Consider the following 19,193-nt stretch of genomic DNA (forward strand, 5'->3'; position numbering starts at 1 on the left):
TATGAACTCAACAGGAGATCAAAGAAAAGAATAGCAGCAACTCTCTGAACAGAAAAGCGACCACTTTCTGGAAGGTAGGATGTGAGAAGTGAATCCGAGGTAATATTTAGGAAGATAGACCTGGGGGGAGGGGGAGGGAGCCTCCATCAGCCGGCTACCAGCAAATGATAAGAGCAGCAGAGCATAAAATCAGAACTTTTAAAAGTCTGCTCCGCTGAGGGACGTCACTCAAGAGGCTAAGCGGAGCGGGCGGGGGGGAGGTGTGGAACATTCACTGGGACAGTGTGGTCTCAGGACCCTTGGGGTCATAGAGAGATCAGGGGTGCCTGAGTGCAGCAGAGCTCCCATGTATCAGAGCGGGGAAGCCAGCTGAAAAGGCAGAGCCAAGGAGCAGGCTCTCAGCTCCAGGTTGCCATAAACCATGGTCTGCAGCAGAGTCAGGCCACTACTTTTCGAGCAGGGACCCAGCAAGCGAAAGATCCAGGGAGACTTCCCTGCAGGAATCTGTTGGGTTTGGAGAGTCCAAAAGGGGGCATGTGCCAGAGGTAGAAATGCTCAGTCACAGGCCAGGTGAGCACGGAGTGCGGCCGGAGACCGGGGAGACAGAAGTGATTGCTTTTCTCTGGGGGTGCACTGAGGAGTGGGGCCCCAAGTTCTTGGCTCCTCCGGGCCAGGAATTGGGAGGCCGCCATTTTCACTCTTGTCCTCCAAAGCTGTAGGGAAAGCTTGCAGGGAACAAAAGCTCCCCAGAGCAAACCCTAGCAGATTACTTAGCCCAGCCCCTGGCAAGGGCAGGGCAATTCCACCTCAGGCAAAGACATTTGAGAACTACTGCAACAGACAGAGATCAGCAAGAACAGCCAGCCAAGACCAAGTTTACTGATCAATGAGAACAGCAGAACTCCAGCATTAGGGGAATACAGCACATAGAATTCATGGCTTTTTTTCCCCCTGATTCTTTAGTCTTTCAAAGTTAATTTTTTTAATTTTCTTTTTTTCTTTTTCTATTTTTTTTGAATTTTTCTTTTTCCCTTTTTCAACCAACATCTTATCAATTCCTTTTTTAAAAATCTACTTTATTTTTCATTTTGAGAGTCATATTGTATCCTTTCATAGAAGTTAACCTTAGTTTTGGTATATATATGTTTTTCTATCTTTAAAATTTTGGGATAGGGTTTCTTCCAACAGACCAAAATATACCCTAAATCTCTAGTGTATGGCTTTGTTCTAGTCTCCTCCTGATCACATTCTCTTCCCTTTTTTAAAAATTTCTCTTCTTTCATTTTTCAACCAACTTCTTTATCAATTCCTTTTATAAAATCTTTTATAATTTTCATCTTCACAGTCATATTCCATCCCTTCATTGTATATTTACCCTTATTTTTGTACATATATAAGTTTTTCTTTTTTAAAATTTTGGGATGCCCTTTCTTCTAACAGACCAAAATATGCCCAAAATCTAGTGTGTGGCACTGATCTATTCACCAACCTGATCATATTTGATCATATTCTTTTGTTTTTTTATGTTTTTCTTTTTCTTTTTTCTTTCTTTCCCTTTCTTTTCTGCCGGTTTCAGGTCTCTTCTAATTTGTTTAGTGTATATTTTTTGGGGGTTGTTGTTACCCAGTTAGTATTTTGCTCTCTCATTCATCTATTCTCCTCTGGACAAAATGACAAGACAGAAAAAAAATCACCTCAAATAAAAGAACAAGAGGCAGTACCGACTGCCAGGGACCTAATCAATACAGACATTAGTACAATGTCGGAACTAGAGTTCAGAATGACAATTATAAAGATACTAACTGGGCTTGAAAAAAGCATGGAAGATATTAGAGAAACCCTTTCTGGAGAAATAAAACAACTAAAATCAAAACAAGTCAAAATCAAAAAGGCCATAATGAGGTGCAATCAAAAATGGAGCCTCTAACTGCTAGGATAAATGAGGCAGAAGAGATAATTAGTGATAGAGAATACCAAATGATGGAAAATAAAGAAGTTGAGAAAAAGAGAGATAAAAAACGTGATACCATAAGATGAAACAATATTAGAATAATTGGGATCCCAGAAGAAGAAGAAAGAGAGAGAGGGGCAGAAGGTATATGGGAGCAAATTAGAGCAGAGAACTTCACTAATTTGGGGAAGGAAACATGGATCATAATCCAGGAGGCACAGAGAACCCCCCTCAAAATCAATAAAAATAGGTCAACACCCCGACATCTAGTAGTAAAACTTACGAGTCTCCGAGACAAAGAAAATCCTGAAAGCAGCTGGGGGCAAGAGGTCTGTAACCTACAATGATAGACACATTAGATTGGCAACAGGCCTATCTACAGAGACCTGACAGGTCAGAAAGGACTGGTATGATATATTCAGAGCACTAAAAGAGAAAAAATTATATGCAGCCAAGAATACTATATCCAGCTAGGCTGTCATTGAAAATAGAAGGAGAGATAAAAAGCTTCCAGGGCAAACAAAAACTAAAGGAATTTGCAAACATGAAACCAGCCCTATAAGAAATATTGAAAGGGCTCCTCTACGAAAGAGAGAGCCTAAAAGAAACATAGCCAAGAAAGGAATACAGACAATATACAGTAACAGTCACCTTACAGGCAATACAATGGCACTTAATTCATATCTTTCAATAGTTACTCTGAATGTAAATTTGTATGGAACCAGAAAGGTCCCCGAATAGCCAGAGGAATGTTGAAAAAGCAAAGCAAAGCTGGCAGCATCACAATTTCGGACATCAAGTTCTATTACAAAGCTGTCATCATCAAGACAGTATGGTACTGGCACAAAAACAGACACATAGATCAGTGGAACAGAACAGAGAACCCAGAAGTGGACTCTCAACTCTATGGTCAACTAATCTTCGACAAAGCAGGAAAGAATGTCCAATGGAAAAAAGTCTCTTCAACAAACGGTGTTGGGAAAATTGAACAGCCACATGCAGAAGAATGAAACTGGACCATTTCCTTACACCATACACAAAAATAGACTCCAAATGGTTGAAAGACCTAAACGTGAGACAGGAATCCATCAAAATCCTAAAGGAGAACACAGGCAGCAACCTCTTCGACCTCAGCCGCAGCAGATTCTTCCTAGAAACATCGCCAGAGGCAAGGGAAGCAAGGGCAAAAATGAACTCTTGGGACTTCATCAAGATAAAAAGCTTTTGCACAGCAAAAGAAATAGTCAACAAAACCAAAAGACAACCGACAGAATGGGAGAAAATATTTGCAAATGTCCTATCTATAAAGAACTTATCAAACTCAACACCCAAAGAACAAATAATCCAATCAAGAAATGGGCAGATGACATGAACAGACATTTTTCCAAAGAAGACATCCAAATGGCCAACAGAACATGAAAAAGTGCTCAACATCTCTGGGCATCAGGGAAATCCAAATCAAAACCTCAATGAGATACCACCTCACACCACTCAGAATGGCTAAAATTAACAAATCAGGGAACGACAGATGTCCGCGAGGATGCGGAGAAAGGGGAATCCTCCTACACCTTTGGTGGGAAAGCAAGCTGGTGTAGCCACTCTGGAAAACAGTATGGAGGTTCCTCAAACAGTTGAAATTAGAGCTACCATACAACCCAGCCATTGCAATACTGGGTATTTACCCCAAAGATACAAATGTAGTGGTCTGAAAGGGTTCATGCACCCCAATGTTTATAGTAGCAATGTCCACAATAGCCAAACTATGGAAAGAGCCAAGCTGTCCATCAACAGTTGAATGGATAAAGAAAATGTGATACACACACACACACACACACACACACACACACACACACAATGGAATATTATGCAGCCATCAAAAAACCCCGAAATCTTGCCATTTGCAATGACGTGGATGGAACTGGAGGGTATTATGCTGAGCGAAATAAGTTAATCAGAGAAAAACATCTATCATATGATCTCCCTGATATGAAGAATCTTAATCTCAGGAAACAAACTGAGGGTTGCTGGAGTGGTGGGGGTGTGGGAGGGATGGGGTGGCTGTGTGATAGACATTGGGTAAGGTATGTGCTATGGTGAGCGCTGTGAATTGTGTAAGACTGTTGGATCACAGACCTGTACCTCTAAAACAAATAATACATTATATGTAAAACAAAAAATAAAAAGAAGAAGAAGAAGGTAGTCAGAAGGGAAAAATGAAGGGGGGAAATTGGAGGGGGATATGAACCATGAGAGACTATGGACTCTGAGAAACAAATTGAGGGTTCTAGAGGGGACAGGTGTAGAGGGCAGGGGTTAGCCTGGTGATGCGTTTTAAAGAGGTTACGTATTGAATGGAGCACTGGGTGTTACACACAAACAATGAATCATAGAACACTACATCAAAAACTAATGGTGTAATGTATGGTGATTAACATAGCATAATAAAATAAAATTTAAAAAATAACTACAGAGATAAAGATTAAAATTATATTAGGATATTATATAAATTTGCTAATAAGAATTTTTATAAAATTAATGTTTTTCTGGAAAAATATAAATCATCAAGGTTATTTTAAGTAATGGATCCATATGGATGCTCTCTTTGACATTTCTCATGTCCAGTCTCCTCTTTTTTGCCTGTTAAATTCCCATTTTCTGGTTTTGGGTTTTTTTTGTTTGTTTGTTTGTTTTGTTTTTGTTTTTTGAATGGATAAAGAAGATGAGGTATATACAAACAATGGAATATTTTTCAGCCATAAAAAAGAATGAAATCTTGCTGTTTGTAACAACATGGGTAGAGCTAGAGAGTATAATGCTAAGTGAAATATGTCAAGCAGAGAAAGACAAATACCATATGATTTCACTCATGTGGAATTTGAGAAACAAAACAAATGAGCAAAGGGAAAAAAAAGAGAGAGAAAAACCAAAAAACAGACTCTTAACTATAGAGAACAAACTGATGGTTACCAGAGGGGAGGTGGGTGTTGGGGGATGGGTGAAATAGGTGATGGGGATTAAGAGTACACTTACCATGATGAGCACTGAGTAATTTATAGAATTGTTGAATCACAATATTATACACCTGAACCTAATATAACACTGTATGTCAACTACACTGGAATTAAAATAAAAAAAATTAGGGGCGCCTGAGTGGCCCAGTCGTTAAGCGTCTGCCTTCAGCTCAGGTCATGATCCCAAGGTCCTGGGATCGAGCACCGCATTGGGCTCCCTGCTCAGTGGGAGGTTTGCTTCTCCCTCTTCCACTCCCCCTGCTTGTGTTCCTGCTCTCGCTATCTCTCTGTCAAATAAATAAATAAATAAAATATTAAAAAAAAATAAAAGAAGTCAGAAGGAAGGTCATATTCCAAATATGGGAATATAGGAGGAGTCAGGAAGTTTTAGCAAAGGTATTGAACAGAACATTTATAGGGTGTCTTCACATGATGCCAAGTGTTTGCAGGGCTGTCTGACTTTCCATTTCTGTTCAGTGGAGACCCTCAGTAGGTAAAGGGGCTTCCTCAACATGGAAGGGAGAGGCTGCCTAGATGCAGGTATCATTGAGGGAGAGATGAGAGTCCCAACTCTACAGCTGACCCAAGAGGTGCTGGTCGAGACAGAGAGAGCTGGCAGAGGTGGGCACAAAATCTGCAATGAAATTGCCTTTTTTCAGAAGAAGAAAGAGCAAGACATAATTTTCTCAAATTCTTTCTCTTTTGCTTGCTATAAAGATGGTACATACATGTCATAAGGTTGAACACATGAAAAAGAAACCACCCAAACTTGAGTCTATTCTGATGGGGAAAAAAGCAAATTATTACAACTTCAACAATTTCATCATCACAATCCTTCTTTTCCCTAAGCTTTGCCTCTTCACTTTGATGCTTTGCTCCTTACCATGATTTCTATGCTGTTCCTCTATCATCCTTTCTAGTCTTTAGCCATGTGAACTCTGCTGCTTGCAGCTGGTCACCAACGCAATGTGATGGGGAACACTCTGAAGATACCACAAGTACCCCTCCTAACTTAGATATGCCTTCTCTTTTCTGTAGCTCTCCCTCTGGGTCACTACCTTCTACCACCAGGAACTCCTCTCTCTGTGGGAAATATAATGATAGGGCTTTAATTCCAAGATGAAGGAACTTCATTCAGCCTTTCTTCATGAAGAGGATTAGCTAGTTGTCACCTGGAGAGATCCAGGACATGAGGTGTGAGGCTGTTCAAATTTCAAACGACGGCTGAGAATGGGAAAGCAATTCCTGTCCTGGGATCTTGAATGACCTGAGGACAGGTTAAGGGGCTGAAGAGTATGGCTCTCAAGGTATCCATGGTCTACAGAAAGTGGAGCAAGCTGTACACCCTTGTGATAAGCTCCCACAGTCCTGTAGATGCAGAAGTTGTTCTCCTGAGAAACATGCATTACCTTTGTAGAAAGGCAACAATGAAATGGCTTTTGATGAAGACCTGTGTGGTCTTAATAGTTATGGTGTGTTATAAAGCCTTTTGGTTGGGATATTTTTTTAAAAAAAATTTATTATTATGTTAATCACCATCCATTACAACATTAGTTTTTGATGTAGTGTTCCATGATTCATTGTTTTGTATAACACCCAGTGCTCCACGCAGAACGTGCCCTCTTTAATACCCACCACCAAGCTAACCCATCCCCCCAGCCCCCTCCCTCTAGAACCCTCAGTTTGTTTTTCAGAGTCCATCATCTCTCATGGTTCGTCTCCCCCTCGAATTTAATCCACTTCATTCTTCCCTTCATGCTATCTTCTTCTTCTTCTTTTTTAAGATTTTATTTATTTATTTGAGAGAGAGAATGAGAGATGGAGAGAGAACATGAGAGGGGGGAGGGTCAGAGGGAGAAACAGACTCCCTGCTGAGCAGGGAGGCCGATGCCAGACTTGATCCGGGGACTGCAGGATCAGTCGCTTAACCAACTGAGCCACCCAGGCGCCCTTCTTGTTTTTTTTCTTAACATATATTGCATTATTTGTTTCAGAAGTACAGATCTGTGGTTCAACAGCCTTGCACAATTCACAGAGCTCACCATAGCACATACCCTCCACAATGCCTATCACCCAGCCACCCCATCCATCCCACCCCCCACCACTCCAGCAACCCTCAGTTTGTTTTCTGAGATTAAGAATTCCTCATATCAGTGAGGTCATATACATGTCTTTCTCTGATTGACTTATTTCACTCAGCATAACACCTTCCAGTTCCTCCACGTCATTGCAAATGGCAAGATCTCATTCCTTTTGATGGCTGCATAATATTCCATTGTGTATATATACAACATCTTCTTTATCAATTCATCTGTCGATGGACATCTTCGATCTTTCCACAGTTTGGCTATTGTGGATATTGCTGCTATAAACATTGGGGTGCATGTACCCCTTTGGATCCCTACATTTGTATCTTTGTGGTAAATACCCAGTAGTGCAATTGCTGGATCGTATGGTAGTTCTATTTTCAATTGTTTGAGGAACCTCCATACTGTTTTCCAGACTAGTTGCAGCAGCTTGCATTCCCGTCAACAGTGTAGGAGGGCTCCCCTTTCTCTGCATTCCTGCCAACATCTGTCATTTCCTGGCTTGTTAATTTTAGCCATTCTGAGGGGTGTGAGGTGGTATCTCATTGAGGTTTTGATTTGGATTTCCCTGATGCCGAGTGATGTTGAGCAATTTTTCATGTGTCTGTTGGCCATTTGGATGTATTCTTTGGAAAAATGTCTGTTCATGTCGTCTGACCATTTCTTGATTGGATTATTTGTTCTTTGGGTGTTGAGTTGGATAAGTTCTTTATAGATTTTGGATACTAGCCCTTTATCTGATAAATCATTTGCAAATATTTTCTCCCATTTTGTCGATTGTCTTTTGGTTTTGTGGACTGTTTCTTTTGCTGTGCAAAAGCTTTTTATCTTAATGAAATCCCAATAGTTCATTTTTGCCCTTGCTTCCCTTGCCTTTGGCGATGTTTCTAGGAAGAAGTTGCTGCGACTGAGGTCGAAGAGGTTGCTACCTGTGTTCTCCCTTAGGATGTTGATGGACTCCTGTCTCACGTTTAGGTCTTTCAACCATTTGGAGTCTATTTTTGTGTGTGGTGTAAGGAAATGGTCCAGTTTCATTCTTCTGCATGTGGCTGTCCAATTTTCCCAACACCATTTGTTGAAGAGACTGTGTTTTTTCCACTGGACATTCTTTCCTGCTTTGTCAAAGATGAGTTGACCATAGAGTTGAAGGTCCATTTCTGGGCTCTCGATTCTGTTCCATTGATCTATGTGTCTGTTCTTGTGCCAGTACCATACTGTCTTGATGATGACAGCTTTGTAATAGAGCTGGAAGTCCGGAATTGTGATGCCGCCAGCTTTGCTTTTCTTTTTCAATATTCCTCTGGCTATTCGGGGTCTCTTCTGGTTCCATACAAATTTTAGGATTATTTGTTCCATTTCTTTGAAAAAAGTGGATGGCATTTTGATGGGGATTGTATTGAATGTGTAGATTGCTCTGGGTAGCATTGACATCTGCACAATGTTGGTTCTCCCAATCCATGAGCATGGAACGTTTTTCCATTTCCACACATTTTTTAGTTTTCTGAGTACAGATCTTTTGCCTCTTTGGTTAAATTTATTCCTAGGTATCTTATGGTTTTGGGTGCAATTGTAAATGGGATTGGCTCATTGATTTGTCTCTCTTCTGTCTTGTTGTTGGTGTATAGGAATGCCACTGATTTCTGTGCATTGATTTTATATTCTGCCACTTTACTGAATTCCCGTATGAGCTCTAGCAGTTTTGGGGTGGAGTCTTTTGGGTTTTCCCCATACAGTATCATATCATCTGCAAAGAGTGAGAGTTTGACTTCCTCTTTGTCGATTTGGATGCCTCTGATTTCTTTTTGTTGTCTGATTGCTGTGGCTAGGACTTCTAATACTATGTTGAATAGCAGTGGTGAGAGTGGACATCCCTGCCGCGTTCCTGACCTTAGGGGAAAAGCTCTCAGCTTTTCCCCATTGAGAATGATATTCGCTGTAGGTTTTTCATAGAAGGGTTTTATGATATTGAGGTGTGAACCCACTATCCCTATCCCAAAACTCTGAAGAGTTTTGATCAAGAAAGGATGCTGTACTTTCTCAAATGCTTTTTCTGCATCTATTGCGAGGATCATATGATTCTTGTTCTTTCTTTTGTTAATGTATTGTATCACGTTGATTGATTTGCGGATGTTGAACCAACCTTGCAGCCCAGGGATAAATCCCGTTTGGTCATGGTGAATAATCCCTTTAATTTACTGTTGGATCCTATTGGCTAGTATTTTGGTGAGATATTTTGCATCCATGTTCATCAAGGATATTGGTCTGTAATTCTCCTTTTGGATGGGGTCTTTGTCTGGTTTTGGGATCAAGGTAATGCCTGCGTCATAAAATGAATTTGAAAGTTTTCCTTCCATTTCTATTTTTTGGAACTGCTTCAGGAGAATAGGTATTAATTCTTCTTTAAATGTCCGATAGAATTCCCCCGGGAAGCCGTCTGGCCCTGGGCTTTTGTTTCTTGGGAGATTTTTGATGGCTGCTTCAATTTCCTTAGTGGCTATAGGTCTGTTCAGGTTTTCTATTTCTTCCTGGTTCAATTTTGGTAGTTGATACATCTCTAGGAATGCACCCATTTCTTCCAGGTTATCTAATTTGCTGGCATAGAGTTGCTCATAATATGTTCTTATAATTGTTTGTATTTCTTTGGTGTTGGTTGTGATCTGTCCTCTTTCATTCATGATTTTGTTGAGTTGGGTCCTTTCTCTTTTCTTTTTGATAAGTCTGGCCAAGGGTTTATCAATCTTGTTAATTCTTTCAAAGAACCAGCTCCTAGTTTCATTGATCTGTTCTACTGATCTTCTGGTTTCTAGTTCATTGATTTCTGCTCTGATCTTTATTATTTCTCTTCTCCTGCTGGGTTTAGGCTTTCTTTGCTGTTCTTTCTCCAGCTCCTTTAGGTGTAGGGTAGCGTTGAGTATTTGAGACCTTTCTTGTTTCTTGAGAAAGGCTTGTATTGCTATATACTTTCCTCTAAGGACTGCCTTTGCTGTATCCCAAAGATTTTGAACAGTTGTGTTTTCATTTTCCTTGGTTTCCATGAAGTTTTTTAATTTTTCTTTAATTTCCTGGTTGAGCCATTCATTCTTTAGTAGGATGCTCTTTAGCCTCCATGTATTTGAGTTCTTTCCAACTTTCCTCTTGTGATTGAGTTCTAGTTTCAAAGCATTTTGGTCTGAAAATATGCAGGGAATGATCCCAATCTTTTGGTACCGTTTGAGACCTGATTTGTGACCTAGGATGTGATCAGTTCTGGAGAATGTTCCATGGGCACTAGACACGAATGTGTATTCCGTTGCTTTGGGATGGAATGTTCTGAATATATCTGTGAAGTCCATTTGGTCCAGTGTGTCATTTAAAGTCTTTATTTCCTTGTTGATCTTTTGTTTAGATGATCTGTCCATTTCAGTGAGGGGGGTGTTAAATTCCCCCACTGTTATTGTATTGTTGTCAATGTGTTTCTTTGCTTTTGTTATTAATTGCCTTATATAATTGGCTGCTCCCATGTTAGGGGCATAGATATTTACAATTGTTAGATCTTCCTGTTGGATAGACCCTTTAAGTAGGATGTAGTGTCCTACCTCATCTCTTATTACAGTCTTTGTTTTAAAATCTAATTTTTCTGATATAAGGATTGCCACCCCAGCTTTGTTTTGGTGTCCATTAGCATGGTAAATGGTTTTCCACCCCCTCACTTTCAATCTGGGGGTGTCTTTGGGTCTAAAATGAGTCTCTTGCAGACAGCATATGGATGAGTCTTGTTTTTTAATCCAATCTAATAGCCTGTGTCTTTTGATTAAGGCCCTTAGCCCATTTACATTCAGGGTAACTATTGAAAGATATGAATTTAGTGCCATTGTATTGCCTGTAATGTGACTGTGACTGTATATTGTCTGTGTGCCTTTCTGATCTTTGCTGCTTTTAGGCTCTCTCTTTGCTTAGAGGACCCCTTTCAACATTTCGTGGAGGGCTGGTTTTGTGTTTGCAAATTCCTTTAGTTTTTGTTTGTTCTGGAAGGTTTTTATCTCTCCTTCTATTTTCAATGACAGCCTAGCTGGATATAATATTCTTGGCTGCATATTTTTCTCGTTTAGTGCTCTGAAGATATCTTGCCAGTCCTTTCTGGCCTGCCAGGTCTCTGTCGATAGGTCTGTTGCTAATCTAATATTTCTACCATTGTAAGTTACATATATCTTCTCCCAAGCTGCTTTCAGGATTTTCTCTTTGTCTCTGAGACTCGTAAGTTTTACTATTAGATATCGGGGTGTTGACCTATTATTATTGATTTTGAGGGGGTTCTCTGTGCCTCCTGGATTTTGATGCCTGTTTCCTTCCTCACATTAGGGAAGTCTTTGCTATTATTTGCTCCAATATACCTTCTGCCCCTCTCTCTCTTTCTTCTTCTTCTGGGATCCCAATTATTCCAATGTTGTTTCATCTTATCGTATCACTTATCTCTCGAATTGTGCCTTCGTAATCCTGTAGTTGTTTCTCTCTCTTTTTTCTCAGCCTCTTTATTTTCCATCATTTGGTCTTCTATATCACTGATTCTCTCCTCTGCCTCAATTATCCTAGCCGTTAGTGCCCCCATTTTTGATTGCAGCTCATCAGTAGCCTTTTTGATTTTGACTTGGTTAGATTTTAGTTCTTTTATTTCTCCAGAAAGGGTTTCTCTAATAACTTCCACACTTTTTTCAAGCCCAGCTAGTATCTTTAAAGTCATGATTCTGAACTCTAGCTCCAACATCGTACTAATGTCCGTATTGAGTAGGTCCCTGGCTGACGGTACTACCTCTTGTTCTTTTTGCTGAGGTGATTTTTTCCTCTTGTCATTTTGTCCAGAGGAGAATAGATGAGTGAGAGAACAAAATGCTAACAGGTTAACAGCATCCCCAGGAAATATACAGTATCAAATCAGAAAAGACCTGAAACTAGTGGAAAAGAAAAGGAAAGAAAGAAAAAAAAAGAGAAAAAAAAGAAAAAAAGATAAAAACAAAAACAGAGCATTACAAAAAAAGCAGAATATGATCAAATCTGATCAGGCTAGTGCATAGATCAGTGCCACACTCTAGATTTTGGGCGTATTTTGGTCTGTTAGAAAAGAGTGCCTCCTAAAATTTTAAAGGAAGAAAGACATATAGGTACAAAATAAGGCTTGGTACAATGAAGGGATTGAAGATGAGTGTAATGATGAAAATTATAAAAGATTTTATAAAAGGAATTGATAAGATAAGTTGTTTGAAAAAAGAAAGAAGAAGATTTTTAAAAAAAGGGAGAGAATGTGATCAGGCAGGAGACTAGAACAAAGCCATACACTAGTGACTTAGGGTATATTTTGATCTGTTAGAAGTAACTGTATCTCAAAATTTTAAAGAGAGAACAACTTATATATATATTGCAAAAATAAGGGTAACTACTATGAAGGGATAAAATATGACTCTAAAAATGAAAAAGAAAAAATGTTTTTTTTTTTAAAAGGGATTGATAAGATTTTGGGTGAAAAAGGGAAAAAGAAAAATTAAAAAAAAAACAGGTAAAAAATTAACTTTGGTGAACTAATGAATCATGTTAAAAAAAAAAGCCATGAATTCTATGTGCAGTATTCCCCTAGCGCTGGAGTTCTCCCGTTCTCCTTGATCGGTAATCTTGTTCTTGGCTGGCTGGCTGTTCGTGCTGATCTTCTGGGGGAGGGGCCTGTTGCCATGGTTCTCAAATGTCTTTGCCGGAGGCATAATTGCCCCGCCCTTGTCGTTCCTGGCTAAGCAAGCTGTTCGGGTTTGCTCTCAGGAGCTTTTGTTCCCTGCAAGTCTTGGTACAGCTTTAGAGGACTAAGGTGAAAATGGTGGTGTCCCACTCTCGGCCCAGAGGAGCTGAGAACTGGGGGCCCCACTCCTCAGTGTGCCCCCAGAGAAAAGCAATCACTCCCATCTTCCCAGTCTCTGGCTGCACTCTGTGCTCACCCGGCCTGTGACCGAGTGTTTGTATCTCTGGCATCCGACCCTGTGTGGAGTCTCCAAACCCAGCAGATCCCTGCGGTGCGCTCCCTCACCGCTCCTCCTGGGGGAGGAAGGGGAGTCTCCATGGCTCTGCCGCTTGTTGGGTCCCTGCTGGAGGAGCAGTGGCCTGACTGGGCCGCGGATCACAGTTTATGGCCACCCCGAGCTGAGAGCCCACGCCTCGGCTCTGTCTCTGCAGCTGGCTTCCCCGCTCTGATACCTGGGAGTTCTGCCACACTCAGGCACCCCCAGTCTTTCTGTGACCCCGAGGGTCCTGAGACCACACTGTCCCGCGAGGGTTCCACCCCTCACTTAGCCACTGGAGCGACGTCCCTCAGCAGGGCGGACTTCTAAATGTTCTGATTTTGTGCTCTGTGGCTCTATCACTTGCCAGAAGCAGCTGACGGAGGCCCCCTCCCCCGCCTTCTATCCTCTGGAATATCGCCTCGGATTCACTTCTCCACACGTCCTTCCTTCCAGTAAGTGGTCGCTTCTCTGTTCAGAGAGTTGTTGCTACTCTCTTCTTCGATCTCCTGTTGAGTTCGTAGGTTTTCAGAATTTTTTGATCCCTATTCAGCTGAATTCCTGAGACCAGACGAAATCCAGGTCTCCTACTTCCCCGCCATCTTGCTCCGCCCCTGTTATAAAGCCTTTTGGAAAGGAAAAATAAATAGGAGGAATGATTTCAGTCTAAAACTCAAGTAGGAGACTTCATTAGCAAACATTTCCTTTTGAAAGCCAGGTATGTCTTCAGTGTGTGGAGCTCTGTTTTCAGTGCAATGCCTGACCTCCATCGGAAATGGCATGGTTCTGGGGCAGCTTATTTCCCAGCAATCTGGAAGCTTCAGTTCCTTGGATTACTGTGTGTCATCACAGTTATGTTTTTAACCTAAACCTGAATGCAGCATTTGTCTGGGCATCCATCTGACATTTTGCATCTTGATTTGTGCTTTGACATTCAAGCGTTTTTGTCTTTTGTAACAGAATGTGATATTTGGAGCCAGAATAGATTGAAAATAATCCTAGAGGGAAATGACAGCATAATGCGATGCTGGATTTTGAGTAAATATGCTTTTCCTATGCCTTTTGGTGAAGGTGCTGCTTTTCTTAGAGGCTTGGGGAGCAAGACAAATGGATCTTCTGGGAAATGGAACAGCTCTTAGTAAATGTGGAGTGTAAATGTGTATATTCAGAGAACTGCTGGCAGTGACAGGAAGTCATTACTGCCCTCTCTTCAAATAAATCTCCTTCCGGCAGTCTCCTGGTTGGGCAGTGAGTGAAGCATTGAAACACCAATCAAGCTAACTGCACTCCTACAGGAAAAAGCAGCAGGGGTCACCCCAAGAAGGAACATGCCAGCTTTAGCAGTTTCTACAAAAGAGCTGCCTCATCCTTGTCTTTACCCATCAGATACTCAGGTGTGTAGCCAGTGTTGCCAGTGCCGCCATCAGATTGCCAATAAACAGCTTCATCATTTGTCTTGACCCTAACATTAGAGGATTCTTTGTGGGCATGTGTGACTTCCAAAATGTATAAGGAAAAGGCCACCCTGATGAGCTTGCTCCCCTAGGGGAGATGTGCATAGAGGGTGGCAGAGCCCCTGCCAGCCTGTCTTAACCGGGTTTCTCTGCAAAGGCCTCGCTCCAGCATATCCTCTCCGAAAGCTCCATCCAGAGCCAGCATCCCCTGCATCAACTCAAGGTCATAAACCTGCTTTTTCATAAATGTTTTCAGTCAGAAATTGCGAGCCTCCTAGAGCTGCATTGGACCACACAGCCCCCAGTTGCTTAGACACATTTGAACCTTGAAATGTGGCAAGTCAAAGTAAGGTGTTCTATGAATAGAAAATCTACATTGGATTTTGAAGATTAAGTATAAAAAATGAATGTAAAATGTTCCATTAGAAATGTTATGTTGATCATATTATAATAATTTTGATATGTTGGAATAAATAAAATATTAATTTTAATTTCATTTATTTCCTTTTACTTTTTTTGAATATGTGGTACCTGAAATTTGAAATTACATGGTGGCTCACAGTAATTTTCTATTGGTTGGTGGTCTGGGACTACCTTGTATTTTGAGTAGGAGCTGACAAGAAGATGACAAGTTTCTTCACCTTCCCAGGACTGAATGTCTTTTTCTATAATAGGGTGTGGCAAATATTTTTGTAAAGGGTCAGATAGTAAGTCTTTAAGGCTTTGTGGACCACATGGTCTCTGTTGCAACTACTCAACTGTACTGTGCTGTGGCAGACTCAGCCACCCTAGATGGTAAAGCAGCCATTGATGATAAGTAAATGAATGGGGGAGAATGTGTTCCAATAAAACTTTATTTACAGAAACAGGCAGTGGGCCAGTATTAGCCTGGGGGCTGTAGTTTATTGTATCTTGATCTATAAAAAGTCTTTGGCCTGGAAAACCACATTTTTCATTCATAGAATCCTTACTCTATGCATGTTTATGGGTTCAGAGATCTTACGGTACATGCAAATATCTTTTTTTTTTTTGGCATGTCATAACTAACAAATGGTGGAGCTGGAAATCTAAAATAATAGAGCTGGCATCTGATGTAAATTCCCTTCTCTCTCTTTCTCTCTATCCCTCCCTTCCTTATTTTTTACCTCCCTCCCTCCTCCCTTTCCTTTTTCCCCTTCTCTCTCTCTTTCTATGTCTCTCAGATGTCTGTCTCTATCTGTCTGTTTCTCTGTGTTTATGCTTTTGTCTCTATCTCCATCTCTATCTTCCCACTGTTTAGGCTAGAATTTGTACCCTGTGGGTTCCTTAATTAGAGCATTGTAGGTGATATTAGGATAGGCTTAGGTTGATCTATTCTCCTGAGGCTCAGCAAATATTAAAATGTCTCCTTTGTAGTCCTGGATACCTTGTCTGAGACTCGTTGTCATGTTAGATGAGCACAAAGGGGTGCTTGTCATTCTCTCCTGGTGGCTCATTATGTGACCAGACACTGGTCTAAGGCATTTATAGGTATGAACTCATATAATCTTCATAATAACTTTAGTAAATAGGTATCATTATTACCCCCATTTCAAAAATGAGGAAATTGAGTCATGGAGCTGTCCCAAGATCTGCACCTGGACAAGAGCAGGGCCCTTAACTAATGTGTTGTGGTGGGAATACATGCAGGTTTTGAAGGCAGAAAAATATGCCAAAGTATCATCTGCATATTAGTGGTGGCATACTTTGTAAAATTCCTTAGTATATTTAAGCTTCAGTTTCTTCTTCTATAAAATAGGGTTAATATGTATGACTTACCTTATTGTGTTTGGGAAATGTCAATGTCTTACATCTATGAGACTCTTAACATACAGCAGATGTTCAGTAAGTCACTTATCTTTGAGTGATATATTGTCATTGTGTGGTTTACTTATACCCACAGGGAAACAGAATGTATAGTGATTAAGAGCATGGACTTTAGAGTTAGACTGAGGGGGTTTGAATGTCTATACCAGAGCAGATTAGCCAAGTGACCTGGATAAGTCTGCTTCCTTTTTCAAATCCCATCTGTACAGTGGGTGCAATGATACCAGTCTTGAAAGGTGATGTGAGCAGTTGATGCAGTCATCTGTGTGAGGATTTCCACTGTGTCTAGACACTAAGTGAAGAATCATTTTTCTGATGGTGTCAGAATGCTTGCAGCAATCCCTAGATGATGCCCCTTCTTGGGATTGGTGCTATCTCTGAGATGCCAGTAACTCTTAGTTGGAAGCACAGCAGAACCATCTACAAGGAACTTCCTCTGGACTTGGACTCCCCAAGTGTAATGTCTTCTTTTTGTGGGATCCATTCCTTGCAAGGCAGATTTGCTTCTGAAACATAGCCAGGTGTCCCAGCACCCAGGTTGAAGTATTCAGCAACTTACTCAACACTGATGCAATTTCACACAATCAGTGTAAGGAAGGGTTTGCATTTCTATAAAAGCTTGTGATGATATCTGTGATGCCTGGAGTTGACCAGACACTGTTCCTGGGGTGTATTTTTCGAGAATTCAATAATCAGGGTTGATCTATTGCAAACATGTTCAGCTGTTTTAAAAAAATTAAGTTTACTAATCTCAAGAAATTTAGATAGTTTTGCTGAAATCCGTTGTTTTGGTTTTCTGTTTTATAAAAGAAATGTAGTCAGAATAGAAGCCAACATCTTCTTGAAATGTCCAATTCTGGTTTAGAATTTAAGGAACTATTTCACATGTGGATGCAGTTTCTGTGTTTAAATTACAGCTTTGTGGAGAGAGCCTTCCTGTGGCTCTTCCTGAGTAGCCACTCTCCATGCACATGATCAGGGAAAGGAAGAATGTCATAATTCTTATTAGCACACACTAGGCTCTTGCCAGTGAGAGACTTTACCTCCCTCCCTCCTCCCTTTCCTTTTTGCACTTCTCTCTCTCTTTCTGTGTTCCAAGTTACTGCAAACTTTACCTCCCTCCCTCTTTCCTTTTCCCCCTTCTCTCTCTCTTTCTGTGTTCCAAGTTACGGCAAAGATTAAAGGTTTTGTCCTCCTGACTCAGGACAAAACCTTTAATCTTTGCAGTAACTTCCCTCAGTGACAATGCAGCACTAAGCAATGTCTTCAAAGCATGAATTCCAAATGCGAAGTGGGAATCAATTGGGATTCATTAGCCAGGATAGGGATTTGTGGGAATACAAGTATATTATGGAAGGCATATAGTGCAGGAAACTTTCATCTTCTCATGACTTCTTTTGTATTTGTGCATACTTTCACTCGCATATTTCATCTCACTGAATACAGAAGAAATTCCTTTTCTTTCCTCTTCTCTTCCTAAGACAAGATGTTATTTCCCAATCCTACTTCTGAAACTCTCTTCAGTTTTAAACGTTAGGAACTTCAGGGGTCTATGGAAATATGACCTTTCTGGGAAACCAGCTTTCTCAGAAGGACAATTGGAAGATGATGCAGTGATTTAAATAATGGTCCAGTTACATAACATTGGCAGTTGTGTCATTATCAAGACCAACACTTCAATGTTATAGATGAACAAATTGAGGCTATAAAATGTCAATTAAAAATTTGCAAAAATTTTAATCACATCTCAAAATGTCACACATTGGGGGATATCTAATAAAGGCATGCATCCATATTATCTAGGCTAAAACCAACTCTTCAGTTTCTAGAAATAAGTAGTGATTGACTTTGCAGATACAGAAAGCTCCTAAGTCACGAAAAATATAATGATGCAATGACAAATGTAATAATGAGTCTAGATCTCATAGTACTTGCCAGATACCAGACACCACAATCCACTTTTCTTTGTGTTTCAGGTTGGGCTTCCCCATGATGGTCGTCTCCTGCACAGTTGGGATGTGTTACCTCCTTGTTGCTCATGTCGTGATGGGATGGAATTAACAGTTATATTTGAAGACTAAAGGAAACTTGACCCATCATCAACATCGGTAGAAAACCACCCCAAGACCACTCTTGGGAAAAGAGAAGGTGCTTATCATGGGGGTGCTCTGGAATGGAGAATTTTGGCATCCATACTCATTTGGGTGAATGCTGGAAAATCATGGGGAATACAAATAACTTACTAAAGATTCCACTACAGGAAAATATGTATATTTCCAAACACATCATGCTATAGTCTGCAAGAAAAGACACAATGCAGTATTTTACCCAAATGACTTGTGCTATTTAACTGTCACTTTCCTGAGGCCTTCTAGAGTTTTTTCATGTAATCACTTTCCATGTTAAAATAATCAGCATTCAAATTGTATACTCTCCAAATACATATTCTTCCTTGGAAAAGGAAGACAATTTGTAAGGAAACATTTTATGTCTTAAAAAGAAAAATAAACTGTATCTTGACAAAAGGTTTAGAATTTGTTAGTCTCCTAAATTTTTAGTAGTTTACATTGTGTAAAATTGCATTTTATCCATTTATGTTTTTCTCTGGAGTTTTTAAGTCACCAATTACAAGTGCAGGGGGCGCCTGAATGGCTCAGTCAGTTAAGCATCTGCCTTTAGCTCAGGTCATGACCTCAGGGTCCTGGAATCTAGCCCTGCATTGGGCTCTCTGCTCAGAAGGGAGTCTGCTTCTCCCTCTCCCTTTGCCCCTCCCTCCGCTTGTGCTCCCTCTCTCAAATAAAGAAAATCTTTAATTTTCTTACAAGGGCAGA

The 19,193-nt window shown here is 40.5% G+C and overlaps 1 protein-coding gene across 1 annotated transcript in view; it reads left to right on the forward strand.

Annotated features, from left to right (window-relative positions):
• OCA2 (OCA2 melanosomal transmembrane protein) overlaps nucleotides 1-18,831 on the forward strand; it is a 480,811-nt gene extending 461,980 nt beyond the window's left edge. The window contains exon 24 of the mRNA XM_073887392.1: nucleotides 18,339-18,831. Within this exon, the coding sequence (XP_073743493.1) occupies nucleotides 18,339-18,423 (85 nt within the window). The 3' untranslated portion in view covers nucleotides 18,424-18,831. The remainder of the gene's footprint in view (nucleotides 1-18,338) is intronic.
• The last annotated feature ends 362 nt before the right edge of the window (nucleotides 18,832-19,193 follow it).

This window comes from Callorhinus ursinus, unplaced genomic scaffold (assembly GCF_003265705.2).
Source record: "Callorhinus ursinus isolate GAN/ISIS: 27379988/994484 unplaced genomic scaffold, GSC_fseal_2.0 scaffold78, whole genome shotgun sequence".
Classification (NCBI taxonomy): Eukaryota; Metazoa; Chordata; class Mammalia; order Carnivora; family Otariidae; genus Callorhinus; species Callorhinus ursinus.